At 36.4% G+C, this 23,366-nt stretch overlaps 1 protein-coding gene and 1 long non-coding RNA gene across 2 annotated transcripts; one reads left to right on the top strand and one right to left on the bottom strand.

The window, feature by feature from the left end:
• Nucleotides 1-1,349: 1,349 nt before the first annotated feature.
• Nucleotides 1,350-3,362, top strand: LOC115216532 (heterogeneous nuclear ribonucleoprotein K). Its single transcript, XM_029785984.2, has one exon. It carries the CDS (start codon nucleotides 2,071-2,073, stop codon nucleotides 3,154-3,156), a length of 1,086 nt encoding a protein of 361 aa, XP_029641844.1. The 5' UTR covers nucleotides 1,350-2,070; the 3' UTR covers nucleotides 3,157-3,362.
• Nucleotides 3,363-9,173: 5,811 nt separating this feature from the next.
• LOC118765076 lies at nucleotides 9,174-22,549 on the bottom strand. The gene is made up of 3 exons (XR_005000924.1): nucleotides 22,533-22,549; nucleotides 20,843-20,849; nucleotides 9,174-9,295 (listed from the first exon to the last, which is right to left on the bottom strand). It is a non-coding gene; the product is annotated as an uncharacterized LOC118765076 (long non-coding RNA).
• Between the last annotated feature and the right edge of the window lie 817 nt (nucleotides 22,550-23,366).

Genomic DNA, 23,366 nt, shown 5'->3' with positions numbered 1-23,366 from the left:
CACCGATTATTAGTTAATATATGTGTGTGTGTTTAGATTTTTGTGTATGTGCATGTACGCTTGGTTGTCCCCCAGGTCGCGCACTTTGCTCTTACATTAGATTGAAAACTATAAAAACATACTTTTTTTAATGCAAATTTCAAGATCAAAGATGCAGCCTCTCAAAATTTGCGGGCAATGACTGGACAAAGATATCTTTAAAATGTTATAGCATTTTAAAATCTCTTAAAGCAAAGAAAAGTACGACTGCTGGTCACATACTTCTTGTCAACTACGGATTGGGGTAGCATAGTACAGGAAAAATTTCTCAATCAGCTTTATTACAGAAAGACGCACGTCTATTAGTATTTAACCTTGTAGTTACATGAATAAGTATGTAAAATTATCTATTTTTATATTTCACACCACTTGTATTGAATCTTTGTCTTTTCTTTCATTCACGTGTAAGTGAATGTGAATTTACGTTTGTGATGATACAGTTCAGTGGGAAACTCGTCCTTTCGAGCGCAACAAGCAAAAATCAGAAATGGAATTTCGAAACGAAACGAAAGAATTTCAAAATGTATAAAAATGGGGTGTGGTTGCCAAGCCGTGTGGTCAATGGCTATGTATAAAGTTTCGAATCCAGTCACTTGCATTATATCATGATTACAAAATAAAATATATATTGAAAGAATGCCTATATTTCTATAACTCTACCTGTTACGTTTGTGAAAAACTGTTTCCCCTGTTAGAAACAGCGATTTATTTACTATTATTTTTTTTTTCATCGTAAAACGCTTTTCAAAATAAATAATAAAATGGTGGGTGATTTGTTTCCCTGACTGACATAAAAGTCCTCTTTAATTTCTTGTTTATAAAGTGCATGCAACAAAATAATATACTTAAAAAAATGAAAATTTCTTTATTTACTTTTAAAAATTATTTCGTATTTATACTCTGATAAAAACAAATTAAAAGAATGAGAAATATTTTTTTTTTCAACCGCAGAAAAAATTAATTTTGATATTATCTAGCATTAAAAAAAAAATGCTTATAAACGATTGTTTCAATTGTACTATAAATTATATTCTTAACACTTGAAAGGTGTAGGTACATTTTGAGTGAGTGCACAAACTACTGTATATATTAATTTTATGCAGTTAGCAACACAGGTGATATATATCCTGGTAATATGTATGTTATACGTTGTGTGCAATGTATATCTGTAATATAAATGTCGTTATACAGCGTAAAGTTTATGATATATATGCTGTGTGCAGTGTAAAGTCTGTAATATATAAATGTATGCAATATTAAGTATGTAATATAAACGTGTGCAACGTAAAGTTTAATATAAATGCTGTGTGCAATGTTATGTCTGTTAGCATATAGGTTGTGCGCTGTGCAAAGCTTGTGGTGGTGTACGTCAACGTGTGGGGAGTAACATAACGATCTCTAATACTGGAGGTAGAAAAGCTGCCTGTTTGGCGGCCATCTTAACTAATCCTGGTTTTTTGTTGACAGATTCGCTTTTTCTGTTATTACTGCCGTTGTCAACCGACTTACAGGTATTTCTGGCGTCTTTGTCACGCGTCACGTTATTTATGAACCTTCAAAATAATCCTGTATACCAAACAAATTTAACGTCTATTTCTGACAATTCTGCATTCACTTTACAGATAACGTGTTTTGAAATTCAAAAAAGTAATTCCTCTTTCACTATTTTACCCCACTACCAAGACTATATTCTGTTTTAATTTCTGTGTAATTATTTTGAAAACCAATAATCAAAGAAGAAGGAACACACCTTCCGCCCCTACATCTGTTTAACTTTACTGCTTTATTTCAAATAACAACTACATCACTTTACCACAATACATATTTTTACATTTTTACTTCCTCTCCCCCTCACCGATTTCAACAGTTACTATTTTTTCCCAGAGTCAAATATTTTATTTAAATTGCTTTGCTTTATTTTGTTTTTTTTTCTTTATCATATTCCTTAAATTGTTATTAATCAGCAACCCCAAAATATTACACTCCGTTGTCAGCGGTAACTTGGATATATAATTTTTTTTTGTTGGAGATATGGATAACAAAGAAGGTCTGACAAAACGACCTCTCGAAGACGTTGATTGCTCTGCTATGAAGAGACCACGTGGAAGTAAAACACGGATCGATGTCCGTGTTTTACTCCAGAGTAAAAATGCCGGTGCCATCATAGGCAAAGGTGGTAACAACATTAAAAGACTACGAAACGACTTCAAAGCAAATATCACAGTCCCCGATTGTTCGGGACCGGAGAGGATCCTAACTGTCAGTACTGACCTCGAAACTGCCCTGGAATGTTTGTTGGATATCATTCCCTCATTGGAAGAATATAAACAATACAAAAACGGTCAGGATTTTGATTGTGAAGTTCGAATTTTGGTTCATCAGAGTCAAGCTGGTTGTATAATTGGCAGAGCTGGCTTTAAAGTTAAAGAATTGCGCGAAAAAACCGGTGCCAATATCAAAATTTACTCATTATGCTGTCCCCAGTCTACAGATCGCGTTGTTGCGATGTCTGGACACCCACCTGTGGTCACAGACTGTATAAGACATATCTATCAGCTCCTGGAGGCTGCACCCCCGAAAGGCGTCATTGAACCTTATGATCCTCACAATTTTGAAGAGTTTTATGCCAACGATTACGGTGGTTTCACATTTACTGAGGGAGGACGTGGCCGGTTTCCTCGAGGTTCTTCCTCTATGCGTGGGAATTCCGCAGCACCATTAATGGGACAACAGATAAGAGGGAGGTCCATGATGAGTGGCGGTAACGGAGGTGGAGGTGGTGGCGGTGGCGGTGGTAATGGAATGAACCGAGGAGGTGGAGGAACCAGTGGACTTCCTAGTTTACTGGGTAATGCAAATTGTCGCAATAATATTGGAATGCGCGGAAATGCCGTAAACAGCCTCATGCGAAATCCAGTAGGTGTAATGAATGGTAGCATGGGAGGTGGGCCTTCCTCTCGATGTAGTGGTGGAATGGGTGGACGAAATGACAACCAACCAAATTATTACGGCGGAAACCAGCAGAACTTTGGTGTGCAAAACTACTCGCAAAACAGATTGAATAGCGGAGGGATGCCGAATCAACAGAGCATGCTTTTTGGCAGAGGTCATAACTAATTACCAGTTTTGTTTTTCCCCTCATTTCATGAAATGTCCTGGCTCATCATTATTTTCTGGTGATTGGTTGTGAAAGTTTGATATAGATTACAGAAAAAAGAAAAATTTCAAAAACGTTTTAAAAAAAAATGTTGCGGAGAAAAATTTCAAAGAGAATTCTTTATGGAGCAAATACAACATTCTGTTATTAAAAAAAAAATCCCTGTGTGAACTTAAATAGTTTTCTGCCATTTCATCACTATTTTATACCATTTCATTATGGCAGTGTTGTAGATAAACTTGAACTACATGTATATGTTTTCATACACAATCACGTGTATGAATATCTATGTGTATACATACATACACACAAACACATACATACACATATATATCCATGTCTGCATATATATACACATGAATATCATTTTTAACAATATATAATACAAACATCTTCATATGCACTTACAGGCACATTTACATACACACAAATATATATATATATATATATATATATACACACACACACATTCATACATACATAGTAATGAACACATTTGTATCTTGATTCATGTATGTGTGTGTATATATATATATATATATATATATATATGCATGCACTTCTGTATGTATATATAGATATATGTTTATTTGTTATATTGTACTGCTTACATTCTGCACTGAGCCATCATCCTAGTTGATGCCATTTCTACTGTTCATTTATAGTGGGCAGGGTGTAGGAGATTTTAAATTTTACTTTAATTCTTTACATATTTTGCCACAAACACAAGATATTTTGGGATTTATCACTATATATTTAGTGTCGGAGAAAGGAAGGTTAATTTCTATCTAAACTTCCATTTATTTTTTTCCCCAAATATTCCTGTTAAATTCCTTGCCATTTTCCTGAAAAGGTTTGGTTATTATAGTGGGGAACATTGTAATGTTTCTCTTCAAATGGGAAGACAACCCACACAGACATAAAATATTGGTCAAGATTACATGTTTTTAAAATTTTTTTAAAAAATTTAATCCTAATTTGCTGGAGTTCATTTGAAAATAGTTGTTTACTGTTGATTGTTTATCATTTGATATATTTAACATTAATATTCTTCTATTCTGTTAATTTTTTTTTTTTTTCCTCTCCTCGCCCTTTTGGTCTCAATCAGAAACGGGGCAATACTAACTTATTGAATTGGCAGACTCAATAACATAATGATGCTGAGTTTTGTTCCTCAGCCACTTATGAGCATTCACTTCAGTGTTTGCTCCTTTCCTGCCTTTATAAATAATTTGTTTTGTTAGTGTGCAAATTATATATATATATATAATTATATATATACACACACATGCATATATATATATACATACACATATATAGTTAGTTAGTTCTATCCCACAATTCAGTTAAAAAACACTGCAGGTGCAGAAAAAGAATTCTAAATTTGCATTTTATTTTCAATTTTCATTTGAAATGAAGTGGAAACAATAACTGCTGATAGAAGGAACTCATTTTGTTCTAGTTTTTCCAAAAATGTATTTTAAGCCTATTTATTTGGTGACAACTGGTAACCACTCAGCATTCATTCCCCCCAATATCTTTAAGCAGCTTGCTTTGTATAACATTTAAAACTGTAACTGTGTTGTGATTCCACCCCACTCCCCATCTCTAATCACCTTTAGAGCAAGCTGACTTCATACATCTCTTACTATTCTTCATGTATTCTTGTATCAATTACTCTTTAGTTAGCCCTACTTTGGAAGATTTCAGTTCCACTTTTCATGTTTGGCTCCATCCGGTGCTTCTTTGAATATTCTTAAAAGAAACCAATGAATTATAACTAGTTCTTGGTCCCATCCAGTCCTTCCCTGTTTTTCAGCTCAACCCAGCAATCATCTTTATCACCATCATCCTCATCATCATCAACACCACAAACACTATTATTATTGTTGATTTTTATTTTGTTTGCCATTTATTATTATTATGACAATTGTAGTTAGAGTATATTTATGTGTAATTTTGATTGGTCCTTTTGAATAAGAATTAACATTAGTTGAAAAAAATCTGTTTCTAACCTGGAAATATTCATAAAAAGATAAGCAACTCTAACAATAAACAACAAAAAGCAAACAAAATGCTTGAGACATCTAGTAGACATTAATGGCTACATAATTAAAAGTAATATTTCAAAACATTTCTATTATTAATCTAGACTTTGGTTTGGTATTTTGGATGATTTACTGTTGTATGTGTTCATATGTGTTTTGAAGTTTTTGTTAAAATTGCTTATGTCTTTCATAATCTTCAAAACACTGACAGCATAGAATGATTCTACTTATTTTTCTTAATAAAATACACACACTAAATTTATCACAGTTTAAAATTCAGAAAATAATTCAAATGAATGGTAAAGTTAAATTTTATTCAGCTTGCTAGCAAAAATGCACAAGTAGAAGATAACTTGAGAAATGTAACATGTGGAGAACCTTCTTTATACTTTCTCTGTTGATATCCTTATTAGTGTAGGGCCCTTGTAAAAATTCTTGATTTCAATTTGTTGGGATTAGAAAGCAACAAGATTTCAAGAGTGTCTATAGAGATATCAAATAAAATCCTGATCGAGAATTTGGTGCATCTCAAGAATGATATCAGTTCTGTTGTGTTACATTGTCTGCATAGTTTTGTGACAGGAATCTACTTGTCACTCAAATTTCATTTTAGCTTTCATTTACATTATTTTGAAGTGTATCTTTTTCTGATCTAAGGGTATATAACTGAAATGATTTGCTCAGAATGTTCATTAAAATTTTCAATATATATATGTGCACACACACACACATAAATATGTGTGTGTATGTATAGACAAATTTAATCAGAAATTCCATTGATAATGGAATGGCTATAAAGCCAAGAGTTCTGCTCATCCATGAATAGTTTTGTCATCGTAACAATGTGTTGTTGAGCCATATCATATTGTAGAATATATTCATAGAAATGCAATACACACACACACACACATATATATATAACATATATAAGCTGAGTCTGAGATGTACACTTAATAACGCTAATGCTTATATCTTGTATAATAATTGTGTGATAGCCATGGTTATTTTTGTGTGCAGCTGGAGAAGCCAGAGTGGTTCTATGAAAGATTAACACACTTTGTGGTCCACCAAACTCTGCTCCCTAATTTTCATGTTTTTCTTACATTTTAAGCATCTAAGTAATTAGCATTTAACCATCTTTGTATTTTGATTATTAATATTAGAATTTATTTAGAATTTATCAGAGAGAGAAAAAAATCAATTTAGAAACACAACCCACTTTTTTTAAAAATATTTTTCTTTGTTGTGTAGTTTCTTTTCTCATTCCTTGCTGTCAAACATTTTCACTGTCATTCATATTTCATCCTCTGTATAAATGTCATTCATGAAGTTTGTTTTATTTAACTTATTGGCTTTTAACCTTATGCTTTTCTGATTACTGTAACAATTAGTACTGCTACAATTATCATTATTATTATTATGGCTACTACTACTACTACTACTAAAACTCTTATTTCTGTCATTGGTGGTGGTAGTGTTCATTGGTTCCTTTTCATATCCATTGACTTTGCAATTTGGAACGGTAGTTTTCAAGGTCTGTTACTAAAAAATATTCTTTAGTTTTGATTGTTGTGGTTGGAAATTTTTCAAGTGGAATCCTCCTTGTCATCTTCATCTGTTACGATCTTCAGAGAGGAATATTCTCCCATACTTATCTGCCACTGATCAAATATATTGGTTTCTCTACATTTATTATTTAGAAGTTAACTCTTAAAAATGACATTTCAAAACTGTGTTTCTTTATATCAATGTAATTCAAAGGAATAAACTTTATAAAGAAGCCCTTTATCTTGATCTCACTTTATCTTTCTCTCTTCTTTACTATTGCCTCTCTTTTTTCTTTTACTTTCTCACAACTTTAATAATCTCATTTTCAGGAATTCCAAATAATAAACAAATGACAAAAAATTAATTTTTCACAAGGTAGTGGAATAAAAAATGTTTAATCAAGATTTCAATATATATATAATATATATATATATATATATATATACATACATACATACATACACACTCTGAAGCATGTTAGATTTTATAGCAAGGTAATCACATTTTGCATTAGAAGATGTGAACTGTAATCTGGCAGAACCATTAGCAGGTTGGACAAAATGCCTTAGTGGCATTTTGTCTTCTAGCTCTTTACATCTGAATCCAAATTCTTCCTTGGCTGACTTTACTTTTCATCCTTTTGGGGTTGGTGAAATAGGTACCAGTTGAGCACTGGGGTCAATGTAATCAACTAACCCCTCCCCTGAAAATTGCTGGCCTTGTGCAACATTAGAATACTTTAGTTTGTTACATCTTGGAAAAAAAAATGCAAGCATTTCTTATAAGTGTAGAGAGATAATTATTAAATATATTCTTTATTATAACAAACCCAGTCTGTCATCTTTTCTGCTCAGTTTAATCCTTTGGGACTCTTAATCTGCATCAGTATAGGGTTGTTGTCTCCGGTGGTATAAAAATCAATGATCTAATCAATATCAGAAATGGTGGTTGTGTAAGTATAATTAGCGAGAGTTAGGAGGAAGTGGGCATGGAAGGTTTGGAGAACTGTTACCTTTCTTGACAGTAAAGGATTTCTTTGAAATCAAGCACAGATGTCAGGAGCCTTGTGTGCAACATCACACACAATGCACGGAATGTGTGAAGGCTGAAAGCAAAAAAAAAAGATGAGGAGTCAAGCATGCTCTGTTGGATGTCTAATGTCAGTGTATAATCCCCCAAAGAAAGAGAGAACATCAGATGAGCCTTTTGTGTTAGAGATAAGACTGCACTGGTCTGTACCAAGATTTGGGTGAAGGAAAGTCAAATGTCCGTTTTTCAACCAAGTGGAAGGTGATATGACAAAGACTGAGCTTGGGATGTGTAACCCATGGCTGTATAGATAAACTGATGTTGGTTATTTACAGCCAGTTCCAAGTTTAATATCCCTCACGTGTTTGGCTTGTGATGATGGTGTCAAATGGGAATATGGTTCTTGGAGGAAAGTACATTAATTTTGCAGTTTCTGTTTGGCAATGCTTGACCATCTGAAGAAAAAGATTATTTTTAAGATTCAAAGCACAACCCATTTAATATGATTTGTAGAGATAATTTTTGAAGCCCTTAACATTAATATATAAATTCAGTAACAATTTAGCTTGCATTTCTGTCATGTCTGGTATTTGTGTAATGTTTGTATCATTAGATCATCACTTTTTATAGATTCAAATGCAATAAAGTATTTTTAGGATTACATTGTAGGGTAAGTGTGAGAGCCCGGATTTGGCTATTTTAAATGCTAAAGGGTTAATGCTACCATGTTATCTTGAAACTACTTAACAATCTTTTGACTGTTGTATCATCATCATGTACAACTATTTCACTTCACAAATACAAGTGTCTTTTACATTTCCTTATAAATCAGAAGGCTTTGTGGTTATGTAAGAAATTATATCAAATTATGGATTGTCTTTCTCAGAATAAATAACTATTTCATGATTATTTTTTATTGATTTAAAGCAAATATTAATGTAGATATTTTTTTCATCAGCACTCCACATTTATCACTATCTCATTACCATTTCATAAATATCCAGGTATAGCAGTCATCCGTTTCAATAAGAATGTAACAATCTTCTATCAATTATAAACTCAGAACATTGATTTCAATGAAAATATTTATAAGAAAGTGTGAAAGAAGACAAAAAAAAAACATAAATGAAGGTAACAGACAATGAGACATTCCAGATTTTAAAATATTACCAATTTTGGAGACAAGATTTAAAGTAGATTTATTTCTCTAAGAAGAATTGTTTGTGTGACTTTTTATTTTTTCTAGTTTAACACTTTAATGCTGATGCTGTTTATATCTGTGCCTGTTCATAGTAAGGGTCCAAAGAATTTAGTCTCTTTACTGGTGCATTATTAATGACAAAAGATAAACATTAACAGTAAATTAGTTGGTTATCTAAAGGCTCACTCACCTTCTGTTCTGTAAAATCTGGTGTAATTGGAGTCAGTGGGAAGCACAAGAGTGAACTTTCAAATGATTAACATCACACACACACTTGTGTTACGTAAGGAAACACCTATGGAGTAGAAGAATGTTCTTCTTATATGCAGTGACTTGGCCTGTAAGAAATTTAAGACAAATCTTTCTCAGACATTATCTTGCAGTCTTAAAAATTGTTTGGACAGGAAGCGTTTATGCAGCTTCAATGTTGGTCAAACAGTGTTTCTATGACAGAAATGTTTTTACCAACATGTACAAGCAACATCAAAGAATGTCAGTTTACAAAATGGACGCTTAAACACTCCTAAATGTGTTTTACAATATGTCCAGATAACCACTAATGGACATCCCCATTTACAAATACCCCAAGAAACACAATGGCTACAGCAACAGCAGTGATAAGCACAAGTTTATCCATTGTTATCTCCCTTGTCACAGGTCTGACCTGCATTCATTCATAAAATACTTGAAGCGGTTTTAAAATTGTACATCGATAGCATAAAAAATATGAGACTTAAAGATTTCATTGTCGCACAGTATTCTCATAACAATAATTCAGGAAACACCTGTAATCCAAGTTACACTAAAATCAATGAAACTTGTGTTCTCAAAAACAGGTCTTGTATTCATTGTACAAAATAAATGATCACAAATGACATTCTCTGATAAAAAGCAACACTAGAAATGCACACTTTCAAAATAGTCAGATTAAACAACAAATATATATATATTGTGTGTGTGTGTGTGGTATTAGGACTGGTGATGTCACCAAGTACTCATAAAACAAGGCCCCTTCAACTAAGTAGCATATAGTATTAAGGGATAAGAAAATATGATGGAGAGACAGAAGCAGGTGAAAAGGTGCATATATGGCTTGCCCATGTGGAAAGAGAGGGAGGGATGTGAGGTCATGGTACGAGGGGGAATATAAGAGTAAGGATAGAGGAGCAGGACAGGTGGTTTCTTAAATAAGTGTATGAGAATGGTGTGACATGATTAGAAAGAGAGGATGAGCTGGATGCAGAGAAGACTAGTTGACTGGAGGGAAAACGAAGGAAGGAAATAGGTTACCACAGAAGAATGAGTTGGGTTGGGGGGAGCTTTGACAAAACCTCAACTCTGCTGAGATGGATAAGTATTCTCAAGCATAGAATATCACCATTCATCTTGGTCGCCTGTCATCTTGTCTGAGAGGTCAATCTTCACCACTTCATCCTATGTCTTCCTGGGTTCCCCTCTTACCTAGGCTTCTTCTACATTTAGCAATCAACACTTCTTAATATAGTCACCCAACCAGCAGTTTTCTTTCCTCTACACCACATTTGTACTTTGTTCTACATGTACATTGATATTGCACATCCATCAGAACATGCTGGTTTCATTTCTTTCTGGTCTTCATGTGTCCTCTACCATCACAGAGTTCAAGTTTCACAACCATGTAGCATTGATGTTCGTACATAGGCATTGTACAGTCTGCCAGTTCTTATTCTAGCAACTATATTTTTAAAGCATCCTCCTCCACTGCTAATTCAGTCACTTAGGTGACTGAAACTATTTGCTATATCTACGAAGCTCACCAGGCATTCCGGGACATCTAATTTCCATGTGCTCTTAGTGTTTATTACATCTATGCATCTGCTACATATTCTACTTTCTCTGTTAACCTTCCTGTGATTCCACTGCACTTCTTAGTGTCCATAGTCTGCCTTGAATACACCATATAAAGTTCCTACCTACACCTTATCTACATATAGAACGGCCATTTACCCAAACAGGTTAGTGTCCTGTCTGTTTTCATGCTAACTAGAACTTTGGTCTTTGCTAAGTTAACTTTAAGACCCCTTGGTTCCAGGTTTTGCTTCTACACCTGAAATTTCATTTTTAATTCTGCTACAGTTATAAGGACAAAGTCATCAGCATAGAGGAGTTGCCATGGGTAACCAGTTTTCAAGTCTTCTGTTATGGTTAGGAGGACAATGTTAAGTGTGAGTGTATTGATAGCCAAAGCCTGATGAAAACCTGCCTGCACTCTAAATTCATCACTGAACTCATTGTTAACTCACTTTGCTGACAGCATCCCTGTACATGGTTTGACTGGGTCTCACTAGCCATTCTTCTACTCCTAGCTTCTGCAACAACCCCTAGATGAGACAGCGAGGCACCCTCTCAAAGACTTTCCCGAAGTTGACAAATGCTAAGAACAACTGACTTTTTGCTAAGTATTCCTCCTGTAATTGCCAAACTATAAAGAGAGCAACAGTAGTGTTTCTTTCCAGCACGAAACCAAACTGCGTTTCATCTGGGTTAACTCTCTTCTTAATTACTTCATCTATGACTCTTTCAGTGACTTCATCACCTGGCCCAGCAATTTAATACTTCTGTAATTATTCCTCTATAAGGCATTTCCTTTATTCTTGTAACAGTTGACTATGATGCTTCTACACCAGTTGTTCGGTTATGATACTTTCCTTCATAACCTTAACAAGAGAGAGTATGTTAAGTTGTTGCTTCTTTTATATGGTACAAAACAGCTGTTATTTATTGTATTATATTCTAGGTTACACAATCCAATTAGAGTGCAATGCACCAAGATTGAGGGAGACTTCAGTGCACTCAAAACCTGGATTTCAAATAGTAAAGTTTACAAAAGATGTAATATGGTAATATCATCTTAAACACTTCATACATCAATGTGCCAGCTGCAATATTCCAGCTTCCCTTACAAAAATAAACTGGATCATGAAGAGGACCAGAATCAGCCTGTATACTTATTCTTCCTAAATGCATGACTTTAGATGGGCAGAGACACAGTATAATCAGGAAGATAGATTTGTAGTTTGCGCCTTGTCATTCAGCTGACTACCAACGTGGCTCACCTGGTGCTACACAACAGCATCATTTATAGGCAGGGTTATATAATCTTTATTCAGTTTAGTTCAAAACAAAACTCTTGAAACATTATTTACATTTGACGGATATTTGTCCTCATCTTGTTTGTTGTTAACACAACGTTTCAGCTGATATAATCTCCAGCCTTCATCAGGTGTCTTGGGGAAATTTTGAAATTGGGTTCTTATTCCTAAGGTATTTTTCGATGTTGTTATTGTTGTTTTTGCTGCTGTTGCTGTTGTTGTTGTTATTATTCAGGCCAGTTTTCCCCAAGACACCTGATGAAGGCTGAAGGGTATATCAGCCGAAACATTGTGTTAATAACAAACAGGATGAGGACAAATATCCTTTAAATGTAAATAATGTACATAATTCCTCATCTCTTAAATATAGAACTGTAAAACTCTTGAAAGAAAGACTAACAGAATTAAAAGGTTTTTCTTTAAACTTGTCATACAATGCAGTGGCAGCTGAAATATGCCATATTAACGAACAATTGCACCAATGGCTTTCCTGTTTTTCTTGCCTTTTTTAACATTACCTTCATTGAACTAGATAAGACAGTGCGTTATGAGAAAGAAACTTAATATCAAGGGATTAGAATGACCACGAGCTTCTCTCATGTCCAGAAATTATTTCCTCCAAGGAATATCTGTGAGAAGAGTGTCAGAGTGTAAAGAATTAAAGTGGCAAAATGTTATTTCAATTCACTTTATAGATTTCAAATATTACAGATGATATGTATATGAAGTTCTTACTCACGGTTTTTGGTCATGATATTAACTTTAGTTCTGGAGATTTGTAAAGAATTGAAGTTGACATCATTCTACAGCTACTTCACTATTTTTGTTCTGTTCCTCATTTATGAATGATTTCACTGTCATGACATAGTATGGTTATATTAATCCACCAGTCATGATACAAACATTGAGAGTAGAAGTGTTGTCTTCAATGTTTTATGTATTCTCTGGCATCACACAAGTTGTGAGGACCAAATTGGCTGACATAAAAAAAAGAAAACAAAATTACCAAATTTTTTTTTTAAATATAATTTTTGTGTAGAGTTTCAGCAAAAATAACTTATTTTTTGTAACAACATCCCTGTGAATTTAGTTGGGAATAAAACTCTAACTTCATATATCAGTGTTTCATTCTTCCAAGATAATTTCTTGCAAAGAATAAAAAGAATTGGCTTTTTTGTGTGTGTATGTGTGTATTGATGTTTATCTCAAGAGAAGGTTTGTCCTCCATAAATGGTTATTTTCCAATTTCTGCCAAAAGAAAGCACATTTGGATCTCTTGAATCCATCAGAAATTTCATGTAAAGTAACAGTATCTTTTTATACAGGACTTCTGCTTGCTTCCACAGTTTGCTGATTGGAAATGTTTGAAATGCTTTGGTAAATTCATGCAGTTTTTATATGTGTATATAGAGATGCAGGTATGTAGATAAATATATGTTTGTATTTATATGAATTATATACATGTCTGTGTATGCATAAAAAATGTTTGTGTTTATACACGCACTATATCTATCTATCCATCATCATCATCATCGTTTAACGTCCGCTTTCCATGCTAGCGTGGGTTGGATGATTTGACTGAGGTCTGGCGAACCAGATGGCTGCACCAGACTCCAATCTGATCTGGCAGAGTTTCTACAGCTGGATGCTCTTCCTGACGCCAACCATTCTGAGAGTGTAGCGGGTGCTTTTATGTGCCAGTCAGGCAGTACTGGCAATGGCCACGCTCAGATGGTGCTTTTTATGTGCCACCTGCACAGGAGCCAGTCCAGTGGCACTGGCAACGACCTCACTTCAAATGTTTTTCATGGGCTACCAGCACAGGTGCTAGTAAGGCGACGCAGGTAACGATCACACTCAAATGGTGTTTTTAACGTGCCATTGGTTCAGAGGCCAGCTTGTTGCTCTGGCAACGATCTTACTTGTATGGTACTCTTAGCGCTCCACTAGCTTGGGTGCCAGTCATCGAATTTGATTTTGATTCCGATTCACTTGCCTCAACAAGTCTTCGCAATCAGAATTTAGTGTCCAATGAAGAAAAGGCATGCACAAGTGGACTGGTTGCACCCCTGGCATAGGCCATGAGGTTATGGTCTCACTTGCGCTTGCCGAGTCTTCTCAAGCACAGCATATTTCCAGAGGTCCCGGTCACTAGTCATTGTCTTGGTGAGGCCCAATGTTTGAAGGTCATGCTTCACCACCTCATCCCAGGTCTTCCTGAGTCTACCTCTTCCACAGGTTTTCACACAGCTATCCACATCTATTCTCACCACATGACTATTCACTGAACCTGGAAGTGGGGAACCCAGTAAATTAGTGTTTAATGGCATGGTGAGGCAGAACAACAGCTTAGATGGAAGATTTTGTCCATTGTCCAATACTGGGCAGAGTGGAAATGAAAATTGTATGTCTTTTCCTTCTTTTTATGTCTAGATAAATTTTTTTTTAAATGTTAAACCAGCATATTTATAGGACTAGTTGAAACCTCTACCCTCCTATCATGATTACTTACAGGGCATTTACCCACACAACCATCAATTTAAAAATAAGATATTTAAACTCTAACCCTAATTCATCTTATTTTTGACATAGGCACAGGAGTGGCTGTGTGGTAAGTAGCTTGCTAACCAGCCACATGGTTCCGGGTTCAGTCCCACTGCGTGGCATCTTGGGAAAGTGTCTTCTGCTATAGCCCCGGGCCGACCAATGCCTTGTGAGTGGATTTGGTAGATGGAAACTGAAAGAAGCCTGTCGTATATATGTATATATTTATGTGTGTATGTTTGTGTGTCTGTGTTTGTCCTCTTTGCATTGGTTGACAACCGATGCTGGTGTGTTTACGTCCCCGTCACTTAGCGGTTCGGCAAAAGAGACCGATAGAATAAGTACTGGGCTTACAAAGAATAAGTCCCGGGGTCGATTTGCTCGACTAAAGGCGGTGCTCCAGCATGGCCGCAGTCAAATGACTGAAACAAGTAAAAGAGTAAAGAGTAAAAAAGAGTATGCCTTAAAAGAGGACCCAGTAGGCTAGTGGTTAAAGTTGTGCACAGACAAGGAACTGCAAGACATTCTGACCAAGGTTCAAAACTGATTAAGATGAAAGTAAAACTTTGTACTTTTTTTTTCTATCATCTTCAGAAAAATTTTTTAAATATTCTTAAAGACCAGCTGTCATTCCAACCAAAGTCTTGTAAGTGGATTTTGGAGACCAAAACTGAAAGAAGCCTTTCGTGTGTATATATTTAACTGTAAATAAGGGCAAAAAACAAATTTTCTATGCTGATATGCTGAAAAATAGACCTTGGATCGTCTAACCACACACAATATTTTTCACTATAGTTACACAGTGTATTGAAACGAGGAAAGCAAGCTAACAGAAAATTTTTTCCCCCAAATCAGACTGATTTCCTTCATCAGTGATATATATATATATATATCATCATCATCGTTTAGCGTCTGCTTTCCATGCTAGCATGGGTTGGACAGTTCAACTGGGGTCTGGGAAGCCAGAAGGCTGCACCAGGCCCAGTCTGATCTAGCAATGTTTCTACAGCTGGATGCCCTTCCTAACGCCAACCACTCCGTGAGTGTAGTGGGTGCTTTTTACGTGCCACCGACATGGAGGCCAGGTGAGGCTGGCAACGGCCACGATCGGATGGTGCTTTTTACATGCCACATATATATACAGTTGCGGCCAAAATGTTCAGAACAACATTGTTTTCGTCAGAAAAGTAGGTATAAGTTTTTATCAAAGTTGTTTTATTTTCTATAATTTTCACAGACAATAAATACGATATTAACTGTTATTCGCTGAGATTTTGGTGTCATTTGAGAAGATAATACAAAAGTTATCGATGATTTAGTGATTTACTGCAAAACCCATGGCGGCCAAAATGATCAGAATGGTTGCTTTTACTCCGTGTTTTAGTATATTTAACCGGTGAACTCTAATGTTTTGAATTTGTTTACCTGACGGTTCGTTTACTAAACATTAGTAAGAGTATCTGCAGTGTACTTTGTTAATATAATGCCACTTACTCCGTTACCAATTCATCAGCAGATTATTAAGCTTCGAAAGAAGGATAATTTAAGTATTGGGTCTATTGCAAAGATTGTTAACAAGTGAAAAAGTGTTGTTCACGGTATTCTTAAGGTCTATGATGATTGTGGTTCGTGTGAAGCAAGAAAGTCCACAGGTAGGCCAAGAAAAACGACCAAGAGAGAAGATTATGCTATGGTAAAGTTGGTTAAAAAGGACAGATTTAAAACTGCTGCTGCTGTTTCTCGGGAAATGAACATTGTACTGAAGAAAACTTTATTTGGAAAAACTGTGTCTCGTCGTTTAGTTGAACATGACCTACAAGCAAGAGCACCTGCAGTGAAGCCACTGATCATCTCCAAGAATAAAAAGTGTTGTCTTACCTTTGCAACCGAACATGTGTTGTGGTCTCAAGAAAAATGGCAAACGGTGCATTTCTGAGATGAATCTAAGTTTATGTTATTTGGCTCAGATGGGATAAGGTACGTTTGTCGAAAAGTAGGTGAAAAATTGTCGCCTAAATGCCTTAAGACTAGTGTTAAATTCGGTGGAGGAAGTGTCATGGTTTGGGGGATGATATCTGGAGATGGTGTGGGCCCTTTGGTGCGATTACATGGAAAGGTAAATGCAGGAGTTTATAAACAACTTGTAAAAGATCATGTCTTGCCTGTGCTGAGAAATTCAACTAAGCGATCACCCATATTCATGCAGGACAATGCCCCATATCACAAAGCTAAGGTGGTCATGAACTTTCTCAAGGCTGAAAAGATTATTGTTATGGATTGGCCTGCTCAAAGCCCAGGTCTTAATCCTATTGAAAATGTGTGGAATATTCTAGGAGAACGTTCGAAAGCCAGAAATCCTAAAACAACCGAGCAATTATGGAATGCTCTTCAGGAAGAATGGAATAAGATCACCCAGCAAGAAATTGAAAATTTAATTTCCTCATGCAGTCGAAGATGTCAAAGTGTGATTGAAGGTAAAGGGCTTCACACTAAATATTAAATAATTCCAGTATTCTCTGTCATTTTTGATTATTTTGTTATTTTTTTTAACCATTCTGATCATTTTGGCTGCCATGGGTTTTGCAGTAAATCACAAAATCATCCATAACTTTTGTATTATCCTCTCAAATTACACCAAAATCTTAAACAATAATAATTAATATCGTATTTATTGTCTGTGAAAATTATAGAATATAAAACAACTTTGATAAACACTTATACCTACTTTTCTGACGAAAACAATGCGTTCTGAACATTTTGGCCGCAACTGTATATATATATATATATGTCTATCTGTCTGTCTGTCTGCTGCCTGTCTATCTATGTATCTGTCTGTCTGACTACCTCTCCATCCATCCATCTTGTCTGTTTGTCTACCTTTCTCTTAACTTGGTTATTTGATAAAAGCAATAAATGAAATAACAGAAAGACTTGTCAGCAATTTTGATTTGTTTACACTTGCCTCAATAGGTCTTTGCAAGCAAAGTTCATTGTCCAATGAATGAGTGGTACTCATAAGTGGGCCGGTTATACCCCACATTCGGATGTACTTTTAATGTTCCACTGGCATGAGTGCCAATCAGGTGGTACTGCCATCAGCCGCATCAGTAATTTTGATTTTGATTTCACTTGCCTCAATGTCTTCACAAGCAAGGTTTATTGTCCAATGAATGAGGGGTATTCATAAATGGGCTGGTTACACCCACTGGCATAGGCCATGAGCTATGGTCTCACTTGGCTTGATGGGTCTTCTCAAGCACAGCATATTTCCAAAGGTCCCGGTCACAAGTCATTGCTTCAGTAAGGCCCAATGTTTGAAGGTCGTGCTTCACCACCTCATCCCAGGTCTTCCTGGGTCTACTTCTTCCACAGGTTTTCTCAACTACTAGGGTGTGACACTTCTTCACACAGCTGTCCTCATTCATTCGCAACACATGGCCATACCAGCACAGTCGTCTCTCTTGCACACCACATCTGATGCTTTTTAGGTCCAACTTTTCTCTCAGGGCACTAACACTTTGTCGAGTATGCACACTGGCATTACACATCCATCGGAGCATACTGGCTTCATTCCTTGCGAGCTTACACATGTCCTCAGCAGTCACAGCCCATTTTTCACTGCAATGTAGTATGGCTGTTCGTACACATGCGTCATACAGTCTACCTTTTACTCTGAGCGAGAGGCCTTTTGTCACCAGCAGAGGTACTATCTAGTTACACTCTCATAGCATCCACCCCTGTTACTGACTTGGTCACCTAAGTAATGGAAGCTGTTTCCTGCACATTTTCAGTGTTTATTGCCCATGAGAATTTGCCACACACAATAACTATCTTCCCAGCTAGCCTTCCTTTGATATTTCTTAAAACTTTGGTTTTTTTCTAGATTGACTGTAAGGCCCCTCAATTCTAGACCTTGCTTCCATACATGAAACTTCTCCTCTAATTCTGATAGTGACTGAGCATAGAGGAGCTCCCAGGGGCATCCTGTCTTGAATTCCTCTGTTATTGCCTGGAGGACCATGATGAATAAGAGGGGGCTGAGGACTGATCCTTGGTGAACCCATGCCCCTACCCAGAATGCTTCACTGTACTCATTGCCAACCCTCACCTTACTGACATCGTCCCTGTACATGGCTTGAACAGCTCTCACCAACCAATCATCTATCCTTAGCTTTTGTATTGATCACCAGATAAGGGATCAGATGATCCTTTCAAAGAATTTCTCCACATCAACAAAAGCCAAGTACAGGGTTTATCTTTGGCTAGAAATTTCTCCTGCAGCTGTCTTACCAGAAATATAGCATCGGTGGTGGTTCTCCCTGACACAAAACCAAACTGCATCTCATCTAAACTAACTCTCTCCTTAATTAGTTGGACTATGACCCTCTCTTTGACTTTCATCACCTGATCCAACAATTTGATACCTCTGCAATGATATCTGTCTAATATGTCACCTTTACCTTTGTAGCAGTTGACCATGGTGCTGCTACACCAGTCATTGGGTATGACTCCTTCATGTATCACCTGGTTAACTGTACGGGTGACTAGACTATAGTCTACACCACCAGATATTTTAAGCATCTCAACAGTGATTCCTGATGGGCCAGGGGCTTTTCCTGTCTTCCTACCCTTAACTGTTTTATCTACCAAGGTACTGTCAATTCAAATAGCTGGTCCTTCTGTTGGATTGACATTCGGCAGGCTCTCTTTCTCCCATTCATTCTCTTCATTTAGCAACCTTTCATAATGGTGTCTCCAAGTCACTCTTTGCACCTCATTATATGCAAATGAGCCATCATCCATGCAGACACATTTCTCTCCTATAGCATCATGATTCTCTCTTACATACTGTCTTGCAGTACGAAACACTTTGAGTCTCTGGTCCTCATAACGCAGATCATTGGCAAATTTTTTCCTTATCTGCTCCCCTTCTAGCTAAGCAAACCTGTCTCCTAGCTTCCCTTTCAGCAATCTGATACAATTCCCTGCTACCACCACACTTCCAGTCCTTCCATGCTTGTTTCTTTTCCCTAATGGCCCTGTCAACTATGCATATACATGTGTGTGTAGATAAATAGAGAGATCTCCATACAAATTCCATTCACACTCTTTTAAGTTTGTTAAAGCTTTACTTAAACCCTCTTTACTTTACTATTAAACAAAAAAAATTTTTTGAAGACGAGTTTTTGCTCATTATCAAATTAATTAACTGTTTATTTGCTAAACACCTTCCCTCTAGGAAGACAAACAATGCAACTACATATATTCACAAAAATCCAATCATCACTCTGCTTTAATTAATTAGTTAATATAATTAGGAGAATCTCAGATAAGGAAATTTTCAAGAAAGCAGCTCCCTTTTATAACAAGGTGCTAGCCAGGAGCAGCAAATCCAATAATACCCTATGAAAATAATTAGATTTAGATTCCTCACCAAAACAACTGTCTCCAAAGCTAGGAATTTCCTTTTACATTTAAGACACAACTTTGGATCAATGTATGGAACCATAAGCTTTTGATGCAGAATAAGTTTTCTTCTATCATACAGTGCTGTTAAAATCACACATCTGCACAGACCCGTCCTAACAGCTATTTTACAACTATTGAAATCAATCTTTTTGTCTGCTGAAAGTAGATTCTCTCTCAAAAGGATTAGTACAAATGAGTATCATTTACTCTACCTGGTGGTGTCCAAAAGAACTATATGGGACTTGTTACTAAAAGATTTGGTGGTTTGTTACAATTAACGTCTGTGCACCTTTAAATCTAGGAAGAGGGAAAACTCCCCTTGTCATTGCTGTTGCAATTTAGCTAGAAACTCGAAACTAAGGACAAAACTTATTCGTGATCCAATATGGTACTGTAAACTTATTTCCATATATGGAAACAGCTTACAATATCTTTCAACAGAAAGTCTGTGGTGTTGCCTCATTGTTGTCAGGTGGGAATTGCTTCAATATATTTGCCTTCATTTCTACTTTTATGATGCTAGCATTCGTTGGATAAGGCTTATACAGAGAGAAATCTGTGGACAGAGGCCTTTCCTGTTGCCAGCCATAATTTGCTGTTGAAGTAAGTTCTACTGATCTTCCCACATGACAAAACTACTGAACAATGAGAGAAAGAAAGAGACACACACACACACACACATCCTGAAGATGAGGTTGAGATTACCTGGAGATCTTTTATCTTTTACTTATTTCAGTCATTATTAGACTGCGACCATGTTGGGGCACTGCTTTCAAGAGATTTTAGATGAATGGATCAACCCCAATACTTTTTTGTTTTTTTTTAACCTCTAAGTTATGGGGGTGTAAACACACCAACATTGGTTGTCAAGTGGTGGTGGGGGACAAACATAGATGATATAAAGACACATATATATACAGCAGGCTTCTTTCAGTTTCCATCTACCAAATCCACTAACAAGGTCATGTTTGGCCAGAGACTTATAGAAGACATTTACAGTTTCACTTGACTGGTCAAGCCAAGTGAAACTAGTCATGGCTGATGCTGGTATCATGTAACTGGCATGTAAAGAGCACCTTTTGAGCATTGGGCCTCACAGGGACAAAGTGGTTGAGTTCTTTTTGAGTATTGTGCCTCACAGAGGCAATGAATGAGACCTTTGGCATTATGTCATGCTTGAGAAGAAGCCGTGCAAAATCGCAGTCATCGCAGATACTGGTGTCACGCAAATGACACCCATGCCAGTGACATGTAAAAGTACCCATTACACTCTCAGAGTGATTGGCATTAGGAAGGACATCCAGCTGTAGAAAACCATGGCAAATCAGACAGAAGTCTGGTGCAGCTTACCAGCCCTGGTCAAACCATCCAACCTGTGCCAGTATGGGTGATGATTTGTCCAAGGTGCCATGCAGTGGGACTGAAGCCAGAACCATATGGTTGGGAAGCAAACTTCTCACCACATAGCCGTGCTTGCACCTATAAAAGATGTTGATAAAAAATGAATTTGGTAACTTGGAAAACTTTGATCAGAATCGATTAAATTAAAACACAGTTATGTTTGCATTACATATTTAAAAGAAAAGATGTCCTCAAAGTGAAAACTTCAGGCATTATATATAGATTGGAGTGGAGCATTATCAAATTCACAATTCCATAGATGGAAGAATGGAAGGTTGTTTTGGTTGCAAGGGGGCAATTTTATTACATCTATGTATCTGCTACATATTCTACTTTCTCTGTTAACCTTCCTGTGATTCCACTGCACTTCTTAGTGTCCATAGTCTGCCTTGAATACACCATATAAAGTTCCTACCTACACCTTATCTACATATAGAACGGCCAAATTTTACTCTCCACTCCATCACTTTTCAATAAATGAAATGAGATGATAATTGATTGCCATCACAAAATTATTACTTTTAATTTCTATAAAAAATAGAGAAGTTCGGTTAACTGCTAATTTTGAAATTCTAACCCCAGGCAAGAGTCTGCTTCTGTTATTCATTTTTATATCTTCAACCCTTCAGCATTCAGATTTCTCTCTCAAATACTATGCTTTTTCATCCACTTTGTTCTGAATTATGCATTATTTCACAACTTTCAGATTTCAATGATGTAATTATTTGTTTTTAGAGTGACAGATAGGTAAGAGAGGCCAGATCTGGTCAGGTTGATCTTAAAATAGTCAGAATATTAAGGCCAGATATGGCTGGTTTTAAATGCTAAATGGTTAAATCTTTTAATAATTTTTTCCTCCCGTTCATTGAATGTCTGAGTCTTTTGTTTAAATGCCACCAATGCAGCTGCTTATATTGTTATAATTAGTTCTGTTAGTGAAAGTTGGTGTATATATGATTTTAAACACACACACACACACACATATATATATCAGAATTTTTGCGTAATGAGATAAAAGACCAAGGCTGTGTAGATATTAGAACATTTATAGATAGGTCTTACAGCTGTTTCCAGGATATTTATTAATTATATCCCTTCATTGGAGATGGTGTGAGAGGATGGTTAAATCATAGTTAGTTTAGATGTGATACAAATATATATATACATGTATGTATGTGTATAAGTGATTTTATGTGAAGCAGTGTCTCTGTCTCTCTCTTAAATCATCATCATCATCGTTTAACGTCCGCTTTCCATGCTAGCATGGGTTGGACGGTTCAACTGGGGTCTGGCAAGCCCGAAGGCTGCACCAGGCCAGTCTGATCTGGCAGTGTTTCTACAGCTGGATGCCCTTCCTAACGCCAACCACTCCGAGAGTGTAGCATATATATATATATATATGTGTGTGTGTGTGTGTGTGGAGGCGCAATGGCCTAGTGGTTAGGGCAGTGGACTCGCGGTCGGATGATCGCAGTTTCAATTCCCAGACCGGGCGTTGTGTGTTTATTGAGCGAAAACACCTGAGGCTCCAGCAGGGGGTGGTGCTGACCCCTGTTGTACTCTTTCACCCCAACTTTCTCTCACTCTTTCTTCCTGTTTCTTGAGAAACGCTGCGCTGGACTGATGTCCTGCATCATACAGCTTGGGCACAGTTTCTATAGCTGGATGCCCTTCCTTAAAACCAACCATTTTGCAAAGTGTTACTGGGTGGTTGTTCTCTTGCCACTGGTGCTAGTGAGGTTGGTAAGTAAATTGCAAGACAAAATCTCTTCCTACTGAGTGGGAATGGGTGGGTGAAG

The sequence above is a fragment of the Octopus sinensis genome, linkage group LG10 (genome assembly GCF_006345805.1).
Source record: "Octopus sinensis linkage group LG10, ASM634580v1, whole genome shotgun sequence".
In the NCBI taxonomy this organism is placed as follows: Eukaryota; Metazoa; Mollusca; class Cephalopoda; order Octopoda; family Octopodidae; genus Octopus; species Octopus sinensis.
Note: the sequence above shows the minus strand (reverse complement) of the source record. Positions and strands in the feature narration are given on the sequence as shown.